The following is a 24,643-nucleotide window of genomic DNA, read 5'->3' as shown; positions in this document are numbered from 1 at the left end:
CCAACACAGCCAAGAGAGGTGCAGTTTCCCAGGCTCTGTCCTTGCTAATGAGTGGTGATTCCATTGTATCCCCTTAAACTTGTCCTTTCCTGGAGCCGAGGTGCCTTTGACATCACTGGTGACCTGGAGCCCTGCTGTGTGGGGCCCGGCAGCCCTGTGCCCAACTGTGACCAGCCTACCCCTCAGAGGCCTGACTGGGAACAGGCTTGGGGGTGGGCCAGGGTCAAAGCCTTCCTGACTGCTCCATGGCCCGCCTCTACCTCTACACACACAGATGCCCAAGGTTCCCCGAGGCGGCGTCCCCTCCCTGCAGAGCTTCCTCAGGACACAGAGATACCAGCTTCTCTCCAAGAAGACTTTTATTGAACGCACACACAAAATTCATCCTTGGATTTGCAGATTCAATCCAGCAAGGGAAGAGACAGCAGTGCTCTTGTGAACATGGTGCTCTCGCCACCGGCGCCCAGCCAGGGAGACCACGGGTTGGGCTCAGCTTCCCTGAGGCCACCGAGCACCTCTTGCCTTAAGACTCTGCCCACCGAGTGGGCTACCCTGTCCTGATGGGGCTTGGGGGTCTGCCCAGGATGGATCTGCAATCTCTGCTGAAAACACCTGAGTGTCCTAGAGGCGCCCGCATGGCCCAGACATGACACAGCACCCCACTTCCGGCGGCCAGAGGACATTGCCGAGATTGAAAGAGAAGACTTGCCCAAGGGGCCGTGACTGACCAAGGAGCTTGTGCTGGGCCAGCAGCTCTTCACACCCCATGTTGTCGGAGCAAACCTCAGGGCCGGGCCTTGCTCACTCACGGGTGGGGGTGGTCTCCCAGTCCCTCAGACGATGACAAGGCTCCCTGGGGTTATAGGGGCCTCTAGAAACCCCCTTGCCCCCTCAGCCACCCCTGAGACTGTGTGTCTGACCATTCACAAATAGGAAATGAGAAATCAGGTCAAAATGTTCACAATTTCCTGCATGTCTCAGATGGTTGTTTTCTTAAATGGTTGGGCCATATTTTAACTTGGTTTATTGAAACTAGTCAATTTCAAGATTCCATCAAATCAATAAAAGTAAAAAGGAAAAGAAAGATAAAAGAAATAATAACAAAACATTTCAATTTAGCTTTGGTGACGTTGGCCTCAGGAATTTCTATGCTGGCAGCAATCACAAGGTGGGCAGGGAGGGGGTGACTCCAAGCCCTCCTGCGTCCAGGCTGCAAGAAGCCAAGCCTGCCCACTCCCCAGGGGCCTGGAGAGGGGCTCAGTGCCCTGCCCCCTCCTGCCCCAAGGAGCCAGGCACTGGGACCCTTGCATCTCTGTGGTGTTAAGCTTTGCCTTCCAGCGGAGGTCTGGGTGCCTGCTTCTCAGCTCTGCCCCTTGAGACCCACTGGACAAGAGCCAGAGCCTCATGTGATCATAACTGGAGACCAGGAGAACCTCTGGGGATCTGGGGGAGAGTGTGGATGGCAGCGGACCCATCCTGACGCGCTCAGGTTTACCCGTTGCCGTCTTGTCTTCTATAATCAAAGTTGCTGGTGCTCCTGGCCCTCACGCAGGGCTGGCTGGGGCTTGGTTTGGTTACCATGAGGGATCCCGTGGATCCCTCAGCCCCCAGATCCCAACCAAGTCAGAAAAACAGAGGTGTAGGGGTTGGGGTGAAGACTTAGTAAAGACGAGTGTGCATATTGCTAGAGAGGGTTTGGAAATGCTCCTCCAGGTGGATCCTCCATTTGGGGTGGGAGGAGGGGGAGGGGGTTCCTTACTTCAAACTCCAAACCACGTGCCTCTCGTGCAGACGAGCTGGTGTACCGCCAACGCTCGTGCCCATCGAGGTGGGGTGTGCAGGGCTGGGCTGCAGCTGGGGCAAGAGAACGGGGCTCAGGAGGAGACATCCTGAGGATGCGCGGGGCTCCTGGTGGGCAGTTTCCAGAGGGAAGGTGGGTAGGACGTGGCCTGGGGCAATTGCTGGCCCAGCTGACCTCTTTAGTGCAAAACCCAATTGGGGGGGCGGGGGGAGGGTGGTGGCGGGGCGGGACAGGCACCCAGGAGCTGGGTCGATTCCCAGGCTGGAAATGGCGCCATTCTCCAGAGATGGGCAGTGTGGAGAGGAGGAGGGGCGGCAGAGAGGGTTCCCAGCCCTTCCCACCAGTAGAACCTGGGCAGAAACAGTAGCAGAGGAAGCAGGGCCGGCCGGCCTCGGCTCGCCCCACCCTCGGCGCTGCTCACTCGAAGGTCTCCCATTGCTTCCTGAGCTGCTCCACGGAGCCGGGGGCCGGGGCAGGGGCCGAGCTCACGTCTTGCTTGGTTTTCCGTAACAAATCCTCAAAGGGGTCTCTGGCCTCTCGTGGAGCAGAGGGCTGCAGGGCTGGCTCCAGGCCCTGGGGGGGCCTGGAGGGGAGGAGTGGGGGGTCTCCAGGCCTCAGGGCCAGCCCCTGCTTGGCCTCGGCGGCCCTGGCGCTTGAGCGGGCCAGGGGCAGTGTTCGGATCCTCGAGGGGGCGACCGCCGGGGGACCCAGAGGCTGCGGGGAGTGGGTGCCCATGGGCACTTGGCCAAAGAGGTTGGGCATAGAGAGAGCAGACAGGCTGGGCTGGGGTCGACGCGGGGCACAGAAGCCGGAGCCGGACAGCAGGAGCGTGGGGGCAAAGGCTGGCCCCAGGGAAGCAGGACGGGCCCCAAAAGGCCCAGCTGGTGCAGAGACCAGGGGCATGGTGGGCAGTGTCGCTGGCACAGATGGGACAAAGGGGTTGAGTGACGGCTGTGGAAATGGGGTAGGGGTCCCCATGGGGGGAAAGCTAATTTGGGGGGTAAACGGGGTGGCTACATTTGGGGCTGTGGGGCCTGGTGGAAGGGCGCTGCCCGACCAGGCTGTGTTAAGTGGGTCCAGCAGGGCCAGCAGGGCATCACTGCTGCTGCCGGCGGCCCCTGGGGCCAGGCTGAGTGGCTGGAGCAGTTCGGTGGGGTCTTGGGGTGCAGCGCTGGAGAGGAGCCCAGGGAACGGGGCTGAGCTGAGGGCAGCCTGCCTTTCCCACTCAGCCGGCAGCCGCTCCGAGAAGTCGCCGAGGGTGAGGCCGGGGGCCTGGAGCTTGGCTGGGCGGGCGGTGGGAGGCGGGGGCACAATGCCCAGCTCCGGGGTCTTCCTGCCCTGGGGCCGGGGGATGGTGATGCTGCCCAGGGTGGGCGTGGGCACCTCCTCCTTTTCACTGGGGTTCAGGAGGCCGTTCTGGTTCTGGGGCCTGCAGGGTGAGGCCAGGGAGTTCCCGAGCAGGGCTGAGGGCTTCTTGGGGCAGGCGGCGGGAGGCTTGCTGGGGATCGCCATGTCGTCCTGGCCTAGGCTCCAGAGCCTGCTGTGCGGGTGGGTGAGCTTCAAGGCCCCTGGTGTCCCGCGGCTCCTGTCACTTCTGCCCAGGTCCAACCTCTGCCGGAGGGAACGAGGGAGGTGATGACTGCTGCTGACTGGGACAGATTGGCCCTCCCCACCCCTTCCTGTGCGCCAGGGTCCTGGGAGTGTGGCCAGTTAGGCCTCTGGGGCTCAGGAAAGCTGGGGGCTCGGCGCAGGTCGGCAGTAGAAAGCAAGTCTAGGTCTGTCTGGACTCCAGGCCAGGCTTCTCTCGCTAGGGTGGCACAAAGGGTCTCCAGAGAAAGCCCTGTCTTTTCAACCCAGCACTGCCAGTTAGTTTTAGGAAAAGGACTCCATCTGCTGACCCTCTACTGGCCTGACCCATTTTACTTTTCAAAGCATGTGGGCACTTTCAGCCACCCCTGAGCCCAAGAGGGCAAGTGAGGCTTGGGGGCTAGGTGAGGGCACACTGGCTGGGAATGAAATAGGACTGGGCTCTGTCCAGCTCTGCCATCTACTGGGCCATGACCTGGGTGTCACGTCCCTTCTCTTGGCCTGAGCTCCCTCATTTGCAGCCTGGGAATAGCAATTCCCTGAAGAGAGGCGTGTGTGAATCATCGGATATGCATGCTAAGTCGCTTCAGTCATGTCCAACTCTTTGAAACCCCATGGACTGTAGCCCACCAGGCTTCTCTGTCCATGGGGATTCTCCAGGTTAAGAATACTGGAGTGCATTGCCATGCCCTCCTCCAGGGGATCTTCCTGACCTAGGGATCGAACCCCTGTCTCTCAACATCTCCTGCATTGGCAGGTGGGTTCTTTACCACTGGTGCCACCTGGATACATGGGAGCTTTGTGAATTCCACACTGTGACCCAGGGACTACGGAGTCAGCAGCCCCTTGGCACGAGTGAGGAGACAGGCACAGGTGGTGACAGATTGAAAGTCTCAAGGAAGATCAGGGGTCACAAGAGAATATCCAGAGCCCCAGAACTCTGATCCACAGGCTCTTTGAGGAGCCTTTTGGTGGGGTGGGGATAATCCCAGTTCCACCAGGGGTCATGGTGCTGCCCACCTCTGATGCATAAACAGAAGCAGGGGGCTCTGGCCACTGGTCCGCCTGGCAGAGTTTGCAGTCAGAGTGACTCCGAGCATTGGCTGAGGACCTTGGAAAAGTGGCTCTTTTTCACTGTCATGTGGGAAAACCTGCCTCATGTGCAGAAAGTGCCCCCAGCCTGTGCCCACCCCACCCCCGCCATACCTGATAGTCAAAGGTCCCCGGCTGCTCCCTCACATCTTTGGGGGTCCGAAGATCTTCCAAGCTTTTGGCCTGGCCCAGCGGCTGCAGCGGGACTTCCATGTCGAGGTTGCTGAAGACGTCCTCCAGGAGGTCGATGCTGGCGGCCCGGTCATGCGGAGCTGGGGTGGGGCCTACGGGCTCCCGCGCTCGCTGCTCCGGGCTCTCGGCCTCGTCCCCTGCACTGTCTGACTCCTTGAGTGTCCGATATGGCTGTGGCCTGGGGGGAGGCAGAGCAGGCTGGATTCTCCCATCCAGAGCCGTCCCGGGAGGAGCAAGCAGCCCCCACCCCAGAGAACTTCCAGACCTCAAGGAGCACAGTTGGGAGCCTTGGGAGAGGAGAGTGTCCTGGGTCCCCACAAGTGCAGGTGTCTGTGGATGGTGCCCCTCAGACAGACAGACCAACCAGGGCTGATCTCAGGTTCCGCTCACTGAGGGGCCTTGGGCAAGTTGCTTTGGATCTAGCTTGCATCGGGGAGCCCACTTAGTTTCCTCCAGACCACAAGACCTACCATAGAACTGGCCAGCGGGCTCCCACCCCATTCACACAAGGCGTGAAGAAGGGGCCACGGCTGGAGAGGGAACAGGCAGGAGGACTCACTCCTGAGCCCATTGTCCGTACCCTCACCCCTGCAGCAGTCGGGTCCTGGGCCCAGCTTGTGTGGAACTGAGCTGGGGGAACTCTCCCCCAGGAGGCTGCATGGTGCACCCCAGGATCCTCAGCGGCAAGCTGCTTGGGCCTCAGAATGTGCTGATCTCAGTTCCAGCCCTGGTGCCATCTCTTGCTGTGGGACCTTAGGCAAGTCACTTAACCTCTCTGAGCCTCAGCTGTTCCCCCGTTCCAGAGTGCACGCCTTCGCAACTGCTGGTGGAGATAACACCAGCAAACGCGGTACCAGATGTACCAGCAGGCATGCTGAGGCTGTTAACAGCATCCTGTCCATTCATGCACCAAAATCTTACAGCCAACCCAGGTGCTGGGGACACTGGGTACCTCTCGCTATCCTCTCTCACAAGCCTGAGCCCCAGGGTACATGGAGAATGCTGCCCAGACTTCTTGTGAAACTGGGCCAGAGTAGCATCCTACTTCCAACCACAAGGCTCTGCCCCGTGGGTCAGGTTGAAACTGCCCATGGCTCCGGTAAAGTGGGGAAGGTCGCCACCTGGTGGTCTGAAGGCCCACTTGCATGAACCTGGGCAGGGGGACAGTCAGCAGAGGAAAAGAGGCTCAACTAACAGTCTTGACTCTGGGCAAGGACTATGTCAGACTGTACTATCTCCCTGAAGCCACACAAGCAGCCCGTGAAGTAGGACTCACACCCCCCACTTTAGAGATGAGGAAGCTGAAGCTCAGAGAGGCTAAGTAACGGAACCTATATCACACAGCACCTGGCAAGAGGCAGAAATGGAAGCCAAGTATAAGAAACTTCTAAAGTCCCTCACTTGTTCTAACTATGCCATCTGACCAAGTTCCGTTAACCAAGTTTGAACACAGTGAAGGAGACAAAGAAAAGTCAGTGTGCTTTGTAGTTAAGGAAACAAAGTTTCTCTAGAAGGAATCCATTTTAAGCTGGCCGGTTCCCTTTAAACACACACAGAAACCTATGCTTTTCATAGATCATGGTTCAGGGAGTGAGCATTATTTAAAATAATTAAGGCATCAATTAGTTTAAAAAGAACGTGGTCGGCCAGACCCCACGGTGGGGGTCCTTGGCTGTTGTCTATGTGGGATCCCTTTACCAGCAAGGCAATTGTCAGTTGATACATGGCTGGACATTTCTTATTCCAATGAGGCAATCTTTATTTTAATTAATAATAGAAATAATAACTGATACACTAAGTCTATGATGTTATAGATACTATTGCTTAGGACAAGGCTTTTCTCCTAGTTTTAAAGAAGGAGATTCACTGCACAGACCAGGCAGCATGCAAAACCTGAGCAACCCTGGCTTAGGGCACTGCTCTCTAAGTGAGCACCTCAGGAGGGGACTGACTTGCCTGTGGCCACAGGTGAGCTGGTGGCAGAAAGGACCAGAACTCGCCCCGCCTGTGGGGCCAGTGGCAGCAGCAGAGCTATTGGGCTTGCCGGGCGCCCCAAGGAACCCATAGGCCCAGCCTTGGAGGAGAGAGTGGGTGCAGGGAGATAGTGAAGGGGGCTGAGAAGCAGGGAGCAGGGGGAGAGTCTCTCTTATGTAATCGGGCAGGAATGGTTCACTCCCCAAGGTCTGTTGTGGGTGTTCAGCAAAGGGCAGTTCCGTTCCCCTGAAGGCTCCCATTAGAAATGCCATGCAAACAGATAAACACAGACCAGAGCTGACCGTCTGCTCAGTCCCAGCTGGGAAAAGCCTGTGGGTGGAGAGGCAAGACGTGGCGGGAAAAAAAAGGGCAGCCACCAAAGTCCAATTCCTGGGGTGGCTGGGTTGTGGTGAACCTTCTTTTTCTCTTTCTTTGTTGCAATTTGTAATTAGAAGGAGGCTTAGGCTATAAATAATAATGATAAAAGTTATCTTAAAGTCAGACAAATCAGTAAGATCTTTGGCCATGCCATCATTAATATATATATTCCATACCAGTAACACTTTTTTTTTCTTTAAACTTAAAATCTGACGCTCCATCTCCATGGCTTCCCAAGGTGTGCTGAGATAAAGGAAGACTGGGCAGCAACAACCAGCCTAACCGGAGCTGAAGCTGCAGTCAGCAACCCCATTAACAGTCCAGTGCATTTTCGCTGTGAGGAAGGAGATGTTCCCGTCTCACACCTTTACAGCCCAGGCACCCTTGTCACCTCACCCCATCGCCACAGGCCCGGTGGGGCTGGCAGAATGAACACCCTGGGAGGAGGCACACGGGGGGGGGGTGGGGGGCGCCGCCCTGCAAGCGGGCGCCGGAAAGCAGCAGCCCCAGGCACCCTCCCCACACACAAGCACAAACTGGCCACCCCCGCCCCTCCAAGTGGTCCCGGAGAGTCACCAAGCCGAGCTCAGGAAAGCGGAAGAAGGAAGGAGAGACCATTCAAAGGGAGTGGAGAAGAAAAAGCTTTCGGTGAAGCCAGAGCTCGGGCCCTCTTCCCGCTGGCATTCATCGTCAGAGGAGTCTTCGGAGAGGAAGACAGCATAGTGTCGCAAGGGCTTTACGAGGCTGGGGCAGAGGGAGACAAGAGAGAAGACAGTTAGGAGGCACCTCAGGACTCCGCGTGGTGGGGTGGGAAGGAGGCCTGCAGCCTGGTGCCTGACCCTGGCCTCCCTCTGCCGGCCAGGGAGGAAGCTGTCCAGAGAAGGCCTGACGGGCCCCCACGGTGAGGAAGCTGGTGCCTAACAGAAAAGAAACTGTGGGTTTGCGACCTGTGTCAAGAGCCTTAACTGCATCTATGACCTCACGATTTCATTTTCACTTAGATACCCCAAATTGTAGCAACAGATTACGCACAAAGACATCCATTACCGCTATGTTTATAAAATACGAGACAATCTAAATTTCCACAGTAGGAATCTGGTGAAGTGAATTATGGTACAGTTGGCTGAGTATTATCCTCTCATTAAATTATAATGTTTATAAAGAAGAAAAATCTAAGAATTAAGAAGTAGAATTGCAATAATACTGCCTTCTGTCTCATTTACTTATGGAAAAATGCATAGAAAAAAGACTGAAAAGACAGGTGTCTAAATGTCAACAAGAGCTAGCGTATTATGGGTGATTTTTTTTCCCCTTCTCCCATTTTTTATTTTTGTGTCTTCTACATTTTCTCCAATGTGCATATCTACTTCAATAATCAGGAAAAAATAAAAAATGGAAAAGTTAAAGAAGAAAGTGAGCCATGTGGAAGAGCACTCTCGAGAAGGCCCTTTTCTGATTAGTGGCCGCTCTCTGGAGTCTCCCTCAGATGCCTCTTCAGAGAGTCTTTTTCATCTGTGATGTGGAAATTAAATATTCATTGTTATAAAAAATACATCTCCCTTTTCAGCCACCTGTGAGCTCTACCTCTATAAACACAAACACATACACAGCCCAGAGAAACTCCACGCCAGCTCCTATGAATTATACACTGACCAGGGCCCGTGAGAGGCGTAAGCTCAGGAGAGAGAGGCTGGACCCCACAGCTCTCGGTTCAAATCCTGGCCCCATGGCTGCTGCCCCAACATGCAACTGGGGAGTGGGCAGCCCACGCTTCTGCCCAGCACAGCGGGCTCGACGCACACCGAGGGTCTCCTGGGCGCTGGTGAAGTTTGGGGAGGTACCTCAAACACAGGAGACACAGGGGTACCTGATTGGGGCTATCTCCTCTCTTTCCAAACCCCAGCCAGAGCAGTCTCCTTTCTTTGCCTTATATGATGCAATTCCCTTCTGACTTCATTTCAGGAAGAGGACACATGTCCAAAAAAGTGCATGGGCACCAGGGTTGGAGGGTAAGTGAGAGACAGCAGCTGGGGGAGAGTGGATTGTGACCGGCTGCTGCTATGACCCACCATCCCCGGTGCTAAGACAGTTGTTACCCAAGAATATGTTGTTCTTTCAAATGTGGAAATCAAAGCTGGCACCCAGGGCTGAGGGCCCTAGCACAATCACATTTGACCCTTCATTGCCTTGCACCGTCCCTAGAAGTTAGCCAGGCAGAGAGTTTTGTCCTCATACTGAAGGGGAGGTTGAGGCTCAGAGAGGGGAAGTCACTTGCCCAGGGCTGCACAGGGAGGTCTCCTCTCCCAGGCCGCCTTCCCAAGTGTCAGGGACAACATGCATGTCAGCCCGCCTGGACTGGTTGGGAGCATGGCCTAGAACGTGCATTTGTCTCTGCTCAGGAGAGAGGGCAGGAAGATCTAACCTGCAGGAATATGCCCTGGCCAACACAGGGGCCAGACTGGGACATAAAATAGGGCTCAGCAGGAGGGCCATTTTCCACATGGCCCCAGGAATCTTGTTCTGAATCACAGTCCCGACCTTGCCACTCTCCTCTTCACTCCTGCTGCTCTGCACAGTGATTTCATCTCAGCTGGTCATGCAGTGTCTAAAGCAGCAGCAGTACTGATGTTCAGATGTGTCTGGAATGACTTATTCATCTGTCTAAAGGTTAGGAGGACCCCCCCTTACTCACCAGCACTGGACTGTGGTCCTGAGTAGCGGGCGGGGTGCAGGGGGCAAGCACTCTGCCTTAGGCTGCTCTCAGAGAGCTCGCGGAACGTGCCGGGCAGGTGGGTGACTGTCACCAAGTCTGCGCTCTGAGCAGGGCGGACACTGCTTTGTGCCTGGCCCGCCCATCTCTGTGCTCCTTTCCTGCTGCCTCCGTTACCTGCCTTTGCCTTTGCCTGCTGCACTGGCTGCCCTGGCCTGCAACACTCAGCTTCAAACCGCTCTCCTAGATGCCTTCCTGGAGCTCCCAGCGGACTTTTCTCCCTAGGTGAAGTGGGCTTCTCCTTGGGCTGAGCGGGTTAGCACTTCATCAGTAGAGCTGTGTGTGCTGAGTTTAGTTGCTCAGTTGTGTCCGACTCTTTGCGACCCCATGGCCTGTAGCCTGCCAGGCTCCTCTGTCCATGTGGATTCTCCATGCAAGAACACTGCAGTGGGTTGCCAAGTCCTCCTCCAGGATCATCAATAGAGCTGAACCTCTTGCAATTCTGTTTGCGAGGAGGTCCTCAAGGGCAGGGGCCTGGTGCATTCTCTCTATCCCCCACACCTCTGGCACAGCGTTAGTGCAGAGGAAGTCTGCTGAGGGACTGAGCAGAAGCCAGCGTGCTGGAGACACAAGGCCTCGCACATGCCCATTTCACCCATCTTTCTGGGCCCCCACCAGGCACATGACCCCTTCCTCAGCTTGAGGATGCAGTGTAGGAAGGTCCCCTCTCTGATGTGGAGAAAAGGGAACCCTCCGACACTGTTGGTGGGAATGTAAATTGGTGCAGCCACTATGGAGAGTCGTATGGAAGTGCCTTAAAAAACTAAAAATAGAGTTGCCATGTGATCCTGGCAATCCCACTCCTGGGCATATATCCAGAGAAAATTCTAATTTGAAAGGATACATGCACCAAATATTCATAGCAGCACTATTCACAATAGTCAAGACATGGAAGCAACCTAAATGTCCATCGATAAATGAATGGATAAAGAAGATGTGGGACATATATATACAATGGAATATTACTCAGCCATAAGAAGGGATGAAATAATGCCATTTGCAGCAACATGGATTGGACCTACAGATTATTGTACTAAGTGAAATAAGACAGAAAAAGACGAATATCATAGGATATCATTTCTATGTGGAATTTAAAATATGATACACACGAACTTATTTACAAAACAGAAAGAGACTCAAAGAAAAACTTATGGTTACCAAAGGGGAATGTGGGTGATAAATTAGGAGTCTGGAATTAGCAGATACAAACTACTATATACAAAATACATAAACATCAAGGTCCTACTGTATAGCACAGGAAACTATATTTAATATCTTACAATAAACCATAATGGGAAAGAATATGAAAAAGAATATTAACTTTAGAATGAATAGGATCATGTTTGTGGACGAAAGTGTTATACATATTGGGGCAGGTGGGAATCTCAGAAAAATGCTTAGGACAGTATTCACAAGGAGGCACTGTGCCACGGACTTTACAGGTTATTTCTACCACCCTGCCCCCCACCTCCCCAGCAGGAAGGTGTCACTGCACAGATTTTATAGAGGACAAGACTGTCATAAGTCCATTCATCCACCTGTCTGTCCAGTCACCCACGCACCCAACCGAAAAGCACATCCTGAGTGCCAACTGAGCAGACGCAGTGCTAGATGAGCACTGGGGGTCATGGTGAAGAAGGTGTGATCAGGCCACCCAACCGGGAGGTGACGAGCAGGGACTCTAGTTCAGAGCCCTCTCCTTCCTGTCCTCTGGGCTGGTGCTAGATTGTGTACATGTGGGCCTCGTATCTCTGCTTGAGTCAAACTGAATGAGGCTTTGGTGACGCTCGACTCCATCCATCAAATGCATTTCCAGAACCTGTCCAAGCACAGTCCCCTCCTCTGGCTTTGACAAGCAAGCAGAGAGCACAGCTTGGCACATAAGCTGCATGCCACTAAAGATGCCAGAAATATCTGGACTCACATGAGAGCCAAGAGCCTTTGTGCTGGACTCTTACTTGGTTTTGTTGGATCAGGCTGCTGCACTTCCCATCATTGTCAGAATCCAGTGCCTCCCACGTGCAAGATCACAGAGGTGCTTGGGGGTGAGGTGGGGGAGAGGGAGCCTCATTGTTCAGCTCACCATTTTTCTCACCAGCAGGCTCTTTTGACCAGGCCAGGCTGGTCGGACAGGGCTTCAATATGAGGTCCAGGCTGTCTCCTGGACACACTATCTGTCTCTCAAGAGTGATGGAAATACCCAGACAAGAACTCTGCCATGTGGTTTGATGAGAGTTTCTTCAGGTCCAGGCTTTGGGCCACATGGATGACGACTAGCTGTATTTACTGCTGACACTAGCAGTATTTACAAGTGTTGGGCTAAATGCTGTCCATATGGTTTCTGATTAATTACTCATCACATCATCCTTATTCTGCAGATAAAGCAGCCAAGGCTCAGAGAGGCAGAGTCACTTGCCCAGCGTCACACAGCAGCTAAGGGCTGAGCATGGAATTTGGATCTGCCTGACTCTAAACCACTTTGTGATCCTGCCTCTTTAGTTCTGTGGATCTGAAACAAGGAAATAAGGGGTTGTGTGTTTCTCCTTCCACTTTTGATAAAAGGTGAGATTTCAAAATAAACTTATTTAAATTCAGCTGCTCATGTTCGCCCATGAAACATACAGTCAGATATTTGTCAGAGATAAAGGATGAACCGTCGAATCCGTCCAGGTTTAAATTTTTTATTAGCTTAAGGCAGAATATGAAAAAAAAAAAGCATACCTCTTCCCTCATTAACCCAATTCAGCTACTACCCTGCAGTCTGCCACCCACCACTTGCCTGGATTTTATTACACACAAAGAGCTGTCTGTGAAAAGGCAGGTCGTGGTGAACTTGGCTACCCAGTGAGGGCTGCCGGAGTCTTGGCGAGAAAGAAAGGCCCGCTGTCCATCACATTCAGACCCCAGCACCTCCCACGGCTGCTCCCGCCTCTGCCCACCTCATCTCGGCGCGGAGTTCCCATGCAGATGACTCCCCGAACCCTCTCTAATGTTTGGTGTAACGTGTCGCTGGCTAGCGCGCGCGTGTGACAGTGGTGACAGGTGCGGCTGTTCCTTTTTAAATACCATGTCAGAGACACGGCGTCAGGAAGCGGGGACGTGCTCTGTGGCTCTCTGCCGTGCCGGGATCGCACGGGCTTATTTTTTAATGAGGAAGATCTGCATCTCGAGAGTTTTTTTCATGTGTCACATCGCGTGGACAAATCAGCAGCACGTCACGCTGGCCCACAATGAAATGCTGACAAATGTAGATATTTCAAATTTAATTGACATTTAAATGTACTTGAGATAAAGAAGGGAAAAAATCAGCAAGGACTTGGTCTCCAGAGGTAACGAACGAGGGGAGCTGGTGATCATGTTTTAAAGGATCATTTCACTCTAGCACAAAGGATCTTTACTTTTAAAGGTCTTGGCCGCTCTGGCGTCCACTGATTTCAAGGCTCCTGTTGGGCCGCTGGGCAGGTACAGGCCCCAAGACAAGGCCCGTCTGTCCACCCTCCCCCAAAGTGCCAGCCAGACTGACCTCGGGACAGTCATTGTACCTCCCTGAACTTCAGTTTCTTATCTGCAAAATAGAGATTCTATAGCCCTCCTGTTAGTTTTATCACAAGAGCTGAATGAGGATACTCATGAAGGGCTTCACATGGCGCCCAGTGCACGTTCAGTTACTGCCCAGATGCTATGCTCACCTGCCAACAAACAGATTTGGCACCTCTCCACCCTGTTCAGAGTCTCCCCTGGGTGTTCAAGGATGAATAGGGCGGTCCTGCCTTCAGAGATCTTCCCAGTCAAGGTTGCTGGTCCCCAGCTGGGCACGTCTCAGCACATCGGAGTCACCTGAGAGCTCCCCCACCTGGAGACGCTGCCATGCCTCCCTGCCAGCACCGCTACACAGGGCCAATACTCTGGAGGGCACCTTAGCACATGTGTGGGTTAAAAACAGAGAAAAAGGCTCTGAAGCAAGTCTCTTCTATGGAAGAGATGAGCTTGGTGTAGGACCCACAAGGGAAGCTCTGGAACGTCCACTGGAGCTATTCCACGTGCCTGGGGCAAGGCTAGGACTGCTAACTGGGAGGAAGAACTGAAGACAGATATGGGAACCTGCTGGACACGGCGTCTTTGTTCTCAGCAGTAGGTGAATATCTACTTAAGAACAGCAATGAGAGACTCACTGCTGTGATGAGAAGGTGTCTTCCTGTCCCGTGGACCGGTCGAGGGTGGATGGGTGAGCGTGAGGCCAGGGCCTTTCCATCCTCTTGGGGACTTGCCCTGCCAGAGCACAGTGATGCGTGTGCCTGGCTCAGAGGCCCCTGGACAAGCGCTACCTGGGAGGTGACATGGGGGCTGGGCTTTAATCGTGAGTCCAACAGAGGCTGTACGGTGGCCTGGAGGTGTCTCTGTGGAGGAGGGGGCACGGGGGCTTGCGGGTGGCAGGCGGGGCTGGCAGGGACCAGGTGGTGGAGAGCCTGCACCAGCATGAGGACTGACGGCCAGGTGTGAGGTCAGGGGGGCCCGGTATGGGGGACTTAGGCTCCACTGCCCCCATTTCCGTCTCCTGGGTTAGTCGTGCCCTTTTGTGCCTTTCTAACCTTCATTCATCCATCCAGTTATTCATCCATCCACTTATTTATCAACCTGTGTCTGTCTGTCTGCCTTCCTTCCACAAAGATCACTAGTGTGGACTTCCCATGTCCACACCCACACCCAGCATGCTGAGGAGCCCTTCCCTGGTGCAGGATGGACACTCATGCAGGCGGAGAGGCCTGGCTCTGCTCTCCCCGCCTTGATGCTCTCTGCTGGAGGGAAGACAGGGAAGGGGACACCTTGGGGGCGCTCTCCTTACCTGAAAGAGAAATTGTGTAGATGCTGAGGAACACCCATCCCGCATCCTGAGGACAGTCTCTGCCTGCCAAGAGCGCAAGTCTTTTCTAGGGACTGTGGCAGCAGTGGTGGGAAGGCGTCCAGTTAGGAAGCAGTGGATGTGGGTGTGGGACTCAGTGGGCCTGGGTATATGTGCTAGACCCGGGGCAGATCATTCCACCTGTCAGAGTCGTGGTTCCCCCATGGCTGGATGGACTAACAATGCCTTCATTGCGTAGACTTCGGGGGAGCAGGGGAGGTTAACCAAGATGACACATGTCAAAGTACTGGGCCCAAAACAGGCACTTGGGAAATGGTGACGTGGAACCTGGACTGGGGAGGGTGCTTGTTGGCGTGGCAGAGCCTTTCAGAGGAGACTGAGCTCAGTGACATCTTGAGGAGGGGGTGCCGTATCTGAAGGAATCATAAAAGCTTGGCTTTTCAGTTGCATCTAATCCCCTACTGTGACCACTCCTGGGAGAGTCCCTCCTTCCTGGTAGTAGGTGGAAGTGGTCAACATGAGGGATTCCTGTGTCTTCCTGGGCTGCTGTGTGTGCCGGGGGCCATGCGGCAGCTCCTGCTTTTCCAGTCTGGGCTTAGGCTTCAGGCCTGGCTTCTGTCTTGGCTTTGTCTCTGGGGCCGAAAACTCACTGGTGGAGAGGGGGCGGGGGCCAAGTCGGGTCAGGAGCCTCTCGCCTTGCTAATCGAGTCTGCACCCTCCTGCTCGGTGTCCTGGCAGCTTGCCAGGCGGTAGTGCCCAGGAGGCTGCCCCTACCCCCTGGGTCCCAGGGCCCAGCTGGCACCCTGGAGATTGCTCCCAGGGCTGATTGCAGCATCTAGCTCTCAGACTGCCAGGCCAGGCAGGTGCTGGTAAGCCTCCTAATCACACCTGGCTCACAGCAGGTGCTCTTTACACATTTGTGGTTGTTAACTGACACCCGCCCCCATCTCCAGGAGGCTGGGCTGTAAGCTGCCCTCAGGGATTCCTCCATTCCCTCATTCAGTAAATATCCCTGAACAGAGCTGGGCCAGGCTCTGGTCTTGAAGTTGAAGAGTCAAAGCTGATGGTCACACAGCCCTGCCCTGCTCACAGACCATGGGGGTGTGTGAGCGTGTGTGTACGCACATGGTGATACACGACATGGAAGGTCATGGCTTCGTCAGGGGAAGTCGTTGGTATTGTGGCCTTGGGAGGAGGCAGGCTGCAGCAGTTATGGCTGCTAACTGAGGATGCTTGTGTGGCTCCTGTGGGCAGCTTCCCAGATTGTGTTCTTTGGGATGTTAACAGGTATTGAAAAAAAAAAGACGGCAAAGAGAGTTGTGCAATATCTCGGACTGAGCTGGTGGGCCAGGATGCTGCCCAAGTCTGCGGATGCCAAGCCAGGCCTGTGCATCAGGCCCTCACCCTCGTGCAGCTCTGGGTTTGGGTAGGAGACAGAGGGGCTCTGGTTGTGATCCTTAGCCAGAGGCCGTGCTGAGCCCAAGGAGACTCAGCATGGGGGTAGGGGAAGTGGGGGTGAAGCAGACGTCATCTCCTGCCAGAGCATGGGTGCAACCAGCCTGAAGAGATACGACTGCAAAGTGTTCTGAGACCTGGTCTTTGGGCAGAGCTCTCACTAAATGCTTCTGGCAGCTTCTTCTGATCTTACTTTAATCTTCAGGGGCTTTGGGTACTGGGGTCATGCAGTGCAATTCAGATGAGCAGACTCTCCAATTCCTGAGCAGTGGGGGCTGGCCGTTTGGTGCACACACTGCCTGCCCAGCCAGCACAACTTGCAGAAGTACTCCTCGGCCAGAAGGATTTCTAATGCCAGCCGCATGTCCCGATGGGTCTCTGGGACCCAGATTCTCTGGGAGTCCACAGTTCTGATGGGAGTGTAAAGTGGTGTGATTCTTTCAGAAAGTTATTTAGCAACACAGAGCAGAAATCTGTCTATAGGAATGGTTAAGGACAGACTTTCCTGGCAGTCCAGTGGTTGGACTTGGGGGTGTGGGTTCCATTCCTGGTCGGGGAGCTAAGATTCCATGTGCCTTGAGGCCAAAAATCAAAACAAAATAAGAAGCAGTAGTAACAACTTTAATAAAGACTTTAAAAATGGCCCAAATCAAAATATATTAAAAAAAAAAAAAAAAAAGACTGGTTAAGGGTTGGTCTTTGGTGTTACAGACAGCTCTGCCACTACCTAGATGTGTGACCAAGCGCAGCCAGCACTTCTTGGAGTCACAGTTACTACTTCTATACAACAGAGCTAATGATACCTACCCCTGCCCCCAGATTTCCGTGAGGATTTAATGAAACAGTGTATGTAAAATGCTTAGCATGCAGTATTCAGTTAATGGTAGTTGTTCTTATAATGATAAAAAACTTGGAGGACAAGCACATTCACTTTGGCATCTTTCACATTTGCGAAAAACTGGAACAATTTACAAATCCCATATAAGGGGTATGGTCAGGCAGACCACATAGATATACTCAGTGGGATCTTCTGTGGTCACCATGGGGCTAACAAGGACATGCGGATATCGGCCTATAAAACTGGCTAAGGACAGACTTTCCTGGAAGTCCAGTGTACAATGGGATATTGCAAGGAGGCTGGCAGCTCTGCAAGATACATCTAGAAAAAAGACTGAATAGGAATCTGCAGAAATGCTAATAAGTGGCTGAACTGAAGTAGTGGGATTGGGAATGAACTTGTCTCTTTTCCTTAACTTCCAGATCACCTATAAGGTTACTGGGTTATTTTTACAAACAAAGAAAATTACTGGCAAAGAGCAGTTTTTTACATGGATCTGGCCAGAGAAGTGACAGGGCAATGGCTTCAGGCCCCTGATGGCTGAACATGGACTATTCTCATTTACTTATTTGGAACTCCAAATAACCAGCCTACAGCCAGTCAAGACTCAGGTGACTGGAGGGTGTTCTGTGTGTCGCCTTTAGAGGACAAGGTATGCACTGAAAGAGCTTGGTCTCTGCAGCTGGCCAGGACTGGGCACGTCTCCGACCTACAGTCAGCACAAGCTCTGTCACCATAAGGACTCAGAAGACAGCTCTACCCTTCTAGGTTATTGTGAAGATTTATAAAAAGGTGGAGACTGCTCATAACTGTCTTCCTCCCAACTCTCACGGCAGAATGAAATTTCTCGAATGAAAGAGAGGCACCTGGGGACTAGTAGGTCATTCCCTTCCTTTGGCCTCTGCTTGCTGTGTGTGGTCCTGAGGGGCAGGCAGTACTGAGCACAGTGCTGCCTTTTACAGCTTGCTAGCGACTCTAAGCCTCATATTGAATGGGAAATTGCCCCATATCTAGCAAGCCGGAGGGAAGATAAGCTGGGGCCTGGGAGCCATGCGCACTCCTGCTGAAAAAAGCAAAGCCCACCCTTAACAGGGTGAGAAGCTGTGACCTCAGTGTGCCTACTGCAGCCGCCATCATCCTCATAGTCATAACTAGGCTCTTAACAAGAAGGGCTGGATGCTGCAGAAGAAAGGACCAGGTCTGTCATTGGAGAGAAGATCCCTCCATTTTCCAGCCCCCAGACCTTGGGCAAGTTATGGAAAGCCTCTCTCCAAGCCTCAGTTTCCCCATCTGTTCAATGGGAAAGCCACTACCCACCCTTCACGATCTTCAGGGATGTTCAGTATATGTTACTTCCCTTTTCTTCCCCAGATGGAAACACTCAGCCACCAGAGAACACTGCCTCCTGGGCTAGAAAAGGACTGAACAGCTCTGGTTCCCAACCCCAGGGAAGCAGAGAGGAAGGTAGCATGCAGGACAAGACACCTCAGGACACGGAACTCGTTGGGCAAAGCTAGGCGAACACTGGACCCTCTTGGACAGCACAGCACAACCGAGAGATCGAACCTGAGCAGCACTGGGAGTCCTGGCCCTGCTGCTTTCTAACTGGGTGACCTGCAAACCTGGTTCATTCACTTTCTGAGCCTGAGTTCCCATTCTGTGGAAGGGATGCCTAAGAGGGCCTAGAACACGTCAGGAGCTCCACTGTACTTGCTGCCAACTGGCCTCTGACCCACAGCCCATTCCGTCCGATCCCTCCTAATCCTAACTCTTACCCTAGGGGATCCTTGGGGCATACCATCAGTCCTGCTGTGAATAATAATGTAAGTAGCTAATACTTCTTGAGAAGTCATCACTGAATATTAATGAGCTAATGTTAACTGAAAAACAGAGGGAAATGTTACCCCCAGAAGACTTCCTAACGGATTCTTCCAATCGCTCTCAAATGGTTTTGAGGGGCTAGGACACCTACTTTTCACTGGGGAAGAAAATTTAACATGGGAAACATTTTGCTTTGGGAAAATGCAAGTCAACAAAGTTTAGCAGTGGGATTCCCTTTAGGGCATCCTTTAAAATCCTAAGAAGCTCACACCTGGTAGATTTTTGAAGATGTTTGCGGAATGAACGGATGCAAGAATGGACATGAGTTGGAAAGCAAAAAAATGGACTTCAATGGAGGCAGTGGCCAGAGCTGCCGGCAGCGCTACCGGGCCTTGATGAATTCCAGCTGCCAGCTGCCACAGGAGGCCGTGGAGACCGGCTTATTCTTCATCAGCTCCGTCTTGTGGTCCACACAGTTAATTATTTAATGTGCTTTTTGGAAGTGAGAGTTGGGGCAAGAAGTCAGGAGGACCGAATCCTGCCCTCCACTTCAAAGATCCTGTGTCTCTTTCTGTGGCCCAAATCCTCCAAGTTTCTGATGCACTTTGATATTCCCAGCAGAGACAAAGATCGTGATTCAAGAGAATCCAGGCCAGATTAAAGGGCCAGGCACCGAGTCCGTGTGCCCAGCACTGAACCACCCGCAACAAAGCCCCATTAGGATGCGGCTCCTGCCCGCCGGCTTGTCTTCTCCTGTCTCCCTACACAATGCTGACAGACTGGGGGGGGGCTGGTTCTTCCCCCCCAAAACAACATTTTATGAGGAGTCTGTTTTATTAAAATATTTTCCGCTGGATGCTTCCTGTGTTTCAAGAAGTTGGTCTTGCCAGCTGGAGCTGATGACAGTTGAGAAAAACACATCCAAGTGCTGTTGTGACATGGCATTTGGAAGTGGAGCACAACGGGGGGTGGGGGCAGGGAGAAGGCAGCATGGGAGGAGACGCAGGGAAACACCCGGGTTACACCAGAAATGTCACTGGCATTATAGGAATACAGCCCTGCCCTCCCTCCCCCCATAAAAAGAAAGTGAACTGAAACCCTTGGAATGATGTTCTAAAATACACCTCCCTATCTCCTGGGGGACCAGGGTCACTGCTATGCGTGATCACAGAGAACCTGTCACTTGTTTTCTATAACTGCCAGTTTGCCAGCCCACTAAGCTAGCCACCGCTGCTCCCACTGGTTCATTTCAACCTCAAATGTTTCCCCAAAAGAAGTCTAGAACAAGGCATACTGCAATGCTGCTGCTAAGTCGCTTTAGTCGTGTCCGACTCTGTGCGACCCCAAAGACGGCAGCCCACCAGGCTCCGTCATCCCTGGGATTCTCCAGGCAAGAACACTGGAATGGGTTGCCATTTCCTTCTCCAATGCAGGAAAGTGAAAAGTGAAAGTGAAGTCGCTCAGTCGTGTCCGACTCTTCGTGACCCCATGGACTGCAGCCTACCAGGCTCCTCCGTCCATGGGGTTTTCCAGGCAAGAGTACTGGAGTGGGGTGCGATTGCCTTCTCCAGCATACTGCAATAAAACAAAACAAAACACCCACAAAGTGGTACCGACCTAGTTCTGGTAATCACCAGAATGATGGGGGTACCAGACACTGGCTCTTTGCATATACTGATGAAGCGATCTCCTATCACTGGGCTGGAAAAGCAACAGCATAAATACATGTGGTGAGGAGGTCCAAGCTCTAATCGGGAACTTGGCCACAAACGGGTAATGCTTTTCGGTAGACTGCAAGTGTCAGTGTGGACTGTTTCTGGTACAGTGCAAGGATATTCTGGATTTGCATTTCAATATCTCCAGGCCCATGACCCTCTATCCAGTACATAAAATATTACGTACTGGATAATAAAATATTTAGTCCAGTTTTAAAGAGATGACTCTAAAGAAAAGTGACGCATTTCTTCCCCCTAAAGAGAAATCTTTGGGCTCTGAGGCACTCTGAAGCCATGCTGCATTTTCTCCACAAGGGGGCAATCATAATCCACGGCAGGGAAACAATCTGCATTCCCATTGTGCACAGCCCAAGTTAAACATATACCCGACTTCTGGAGTCCTCTCTTCCAAATTCTCCATCACCACGCATCTCCCAAGACACACAGACACACAGGTTTGAGGGCCGTCTAGGTAGGCTGGTTCTGTAACCACACCACAGTCTCCAGTGATACTGAACTATACACCAGAGAATCCTGAAGAACTGACGTGGGACGGCAGGCGGGCTAGGCCGCAGCCCGGTGTCTGGGAATTACTGCTTCCTTTTGGCTCCTATTCTCGCTAGGACCTGCCATCTCCCTCAACTTCCTTCTCTGAGAACTTTTCTGAAAATAAGTCAGCCATGAGGAGCACTGCCCTCTTCACCCAAGGGATGTCAGGGTCCCAGGGGCAATGATTCTGGTTCTCCCAACAACCTGAGGTGGATTCATGTACTTTTCAGGGCATCACGGGAAGCTGGCGTGGAGCTGCTGAGTTGTTTGGGCAGAGACCAGGGGCTGTGCACCTTGGGGACCAAGGGCAGACAGCATCCTCTCATGGAAGCAGTGCTACCTTCTCCAGACAGCTCTGAAGCCGGGGCCGTGCACAGCACTAAGCCTCTCACATTCACACTGCTCACCTCTGGCCCTGGCGTTCCCCCCATCTACCCAATGTCTGCCCAGTGAATGACTCTAAACCAGGTCCTCTGCTTGCTAGGGTGCATGAAACTCAGCGCCTATCTTGAGGAGCTCTGGGCCGGAGGAGAGCTAGAAAAGCAGATTCATAATAAGCTAAACACTACACACAGGTGAGCAGAGGTGCTGGTGTGGGGGGGCAGTAGATGAGGATAGCCCTGGGTGTACCTCCCTTGAGCAGCCCAGGCCTAGGAAGGTGGTGTGTGTGTGAGTCGCTCAGTCGTGTCCGACTCTTTGCAGTCCCAAGGACTGTAGTCCACCAGATTCCATGGGTCTTGGCCCTTGTTAAATAGGTAGCCTCCTCGACCAGGTTCCTAACTCTCTCCTGCTGACCCTCTATTTTTAGCGTAAGAAAAAGCCGAGAACCACTTTCTGAGCTTGTCTGAGTACCCCGTGGGTGTCACCACTCGAAACCCAGCCCAGTGCCCGGCTTCCTGGCCTCTGGGGCCTCCTGCTGGTGCGACAACTGCCCGCGGAACCGACACTGAAGATCAAGCCCTGCTCCCCGACTGACCTCTTTGTGAAACACCCGCTCAGGGCTCCGGGGAAGCCCTTCAAAGGCCAGGGCTGCCGCGTGGGCTCCACAAAGCACCGGCCCCCTGGGCTCCTGCTGACCGAGGGGAGGGGAGGACGGGGTACTCACTGGTCGGGGCTCGAGACGGACGTCCTTCGGGCTTCCACTGTGATGTTGCTCTTCGGTCTTTTAATGACGTGTGGACGGGGAGGGCGCACCTAGAATGGGCATGGGGAAAATCCCCAAGAAGGGCTGAGTTGGAGAAGCCATTCAAGGACATTTTCAAGATGCAGGTAAGCAGCCCTAAAATGAACATTGAGGGATTTTCAGAGCATAGACTCAAAGGCTGTGCTTATGATGGAGACTGTTGAAGTGGTGGCTGACCTGTGAACTGGAATCTGTGGCCTACTCAAAGGAGAAAGGCTCTTCTGAAGGGCTGGGTGTCCTGATTTGCACCCAGCGGGTGGTTCCACCTGCTTCCTCACAGGGCTGCCCTGAGGGCTCAGCGAGACACTGTCTGGGCACGACCCGGAACAAAGAGGCCCTAATGCTAAGTCCCACTTGCCTTCTCCTGGAACCTGGAAACCGGTTTGGTAGAACAAGGAGGTTTCACTCAGACTTTGTGTTTAGGGCACATGTGCCTATTTTGTTCTTTTTTACAGCTGAATTACAGGATGCTCGTTTTCCTCTCTAAGTGGGAGGGTGGAGAAGCAAATACTAACAGTATTAGGGCTCCAATTAAAGTCCTCCTTCCTCCTTCTGCTTCCCCAGGCAGCCCTGTGCAGGGCTTGGTCTGGACCCTCATACAGTCCGTGTGGCCGCTGCACTCACCACACAGACGAGCTCAAGGGCCGGAGCTGGGGGTACTGACAGTGAAGTGCAAGCCTCCTGGTCCACAGCCAGACTGCAGCGACACGGTGGTTTTTTTCCCCTATATACGGCCTCTGAAGGCTAAGATGAGGGATCGTATAAAAACACACTCCCTTCTCCTACTAGAGCCGGTGATGAGAGTTAGACTCAGAATTTCTAGGTGTCCTTGAAGAATACTCATTTGGGCCAGTCAACACTAGCTGGCTTTAAATTTGGCACCACCATCTCTGTACAACGCCAGAGGAGGACTGGAGAGGGCCTATCTGTGAATTTTGTTGCCAGTAAGAAGGACCGAGCAGCCCATTGTGGGGGCTGCCCTGCTCTGTAGACGAGGGACCAATGCAGGCAACGCCACGGTTGCTGAGGTCAGCGGACAAGACAGAGAAGGAGAGCACAGGCACGCTCCAAACGCTGCACCCTCTTCCAGAACCTCCGCCAGCCCCCAACCCCACAGTGCTGGGCGACACAACACAATGGCCTCAGAATACAGGTTACAGAAGTTGGCTGCCTAAGAGACAAGTCTTTATTGAGTTTCATCAGGCCCTCAGGCCTCCTCACATCTGATTTAACCAGAGTTTTTCCTGTGGAACAGCCAGTCTGATGTCAGCCTGGTTTGGCAAATCAGAGATGTGGTAAAAGCCAAGTGCATTCCACCGAACTTGCTGTCTGCTATGGGGTTACTGTGACGATCCAATGAGCTCATGGAGGCAACGCACTGGCATGGGGCCTGGCACACAGTGGGGGCTCAATACAAGCTCATTGTGCTTCCCTGTGACCTTATCAATAACAGAGGGAAGACAGGGGGTGTCTCTCTATTAGAAGATGGATTTAGGATGGTCTCACTCTTGCCTAGCACTCCACTCCATGCCTGGTTTAGTGACCCCCTCAGCCAGATTTTTTGAAATGAATGTTGCTACTTGGAATCTAAGAAGTGCATAATAATGTTGCTATTATTATCACTGCTATTAGAACAGTGCCTTCCATGGAGTAGACATCCAGTCACTGGTTGCTGAGTACAAGAGTGGATCCATCCCCCACCAGTGCTAACCCTGAACTGGTTTCTGGCCCAGAGCCTGACTCCTCCAGCAGCCGGTAAGCAGGATCACCTGGTTTGCACCTGACTTTGCACCACAAAGAGGGCATGCAGTTGGGGCAACTGCTGCCTCGCCCCGGGGTCCTGGGGTGGGGGCTTCAGGAAGGTCAGACAGTAAGGCCCGTTCGCCTGTCCCTGCCCGCAGCTGCTCCTCGTACAATAGAGGTGGGTTAGGAATGTGAACTTGTGGCTGAAATGCGGGGATTAAGTTTGTGGCAACTTCAACTGAACTTGCAACGTGGTGAAACATGGGGAAAAAGAACAACAGAGCTAATTAGACGAGCTGAGCTGTCAGAGTGCCGCTGAATGGCTCAGCGCCAACAAACAAAAGGAATGGGTTGGCAATCAGCAGGATCGATGGAGAAGACTGCTTCATTAGGGATGATAAACCAGACAGAGCGGGAGAGGGAGGGGTGGGAGGGGGAGGGCGGCAGCGAAGGCGGGGGAGGGAGAGAAAGGCTTGGCAGACCCAGAAACAGTCACCCGCACGGCTGTAGACACACCCAGAGTCACACACAAGTCTGACTGGTGTGGACAAAGCAGACGCAAAATTATACTCATGGACAGACAACCACCCAGAGACATGCACGGAGGCATGGAGATGCCAACAGACCCACAGTCTCACAAATACTCGCAGAGGCACGCACAGCAGGAGAAGGCCCATGCATGGA

General features: G+C 53.2%; 1 protein-coding gene across 5 annotated transcripts in view; it reads right to left on the bottom strand.

The window, feature by feature from the left end:
- Positions 1–341: 341 nt before the first annotated feature.
- Positions 342–24,643, bottom strand: part of DENND1A (DENN domain containing 1A) — a 523,573-nt gene continuing 499,271 nt past the window's right edge. For 3 of the 5 annotated variants that reach the window (XM_061154689.1, XM_061154690.1, XM_061154691.1), the window contains 3 exons: positions 22,139–22,227; positions 4,595–4,850; positions 342–3,412 (listed from right to left, as the gene is read on the bottom strand). In XM_061154689.1, the coding sequence (XP_061010672.1) occupies positions 2,219–3,412; positions 4,595–4,850; positions 22,139–22,227 (1,539 nt within the window). In that variant the 3' untranslated portion in view covers positions 342–2,218. Of the gene's footprint in view, positions 3,413–4,594; positions 4,851–7,639; positions 7,769–22,134; positions 22,228–24,643 lie in introns of those variants that run through there. The other 2 variants (XM_061154694.1, XM_061154692.1) reach the window with 2 other exon arrangements.

The sequence above is a fragment of the Dama dama genome, chromosome 11 (assembly GCF_033118175.1).
Source record: "Dama dama isolate Ldn47 chromosome 11, ASM3311817v1, whole genome shotgun sequence".
NCBI lineage: Eukaryota > Metazoa > Chordata > Mammalia > Artiodactyla > Cervidae > Dama > Dama dama.
The sequence above is the reverse complement of the archived record's forward strand: the minus strand, read 5'-3'. Positions and strand labels throughout refer to the sequence as shown.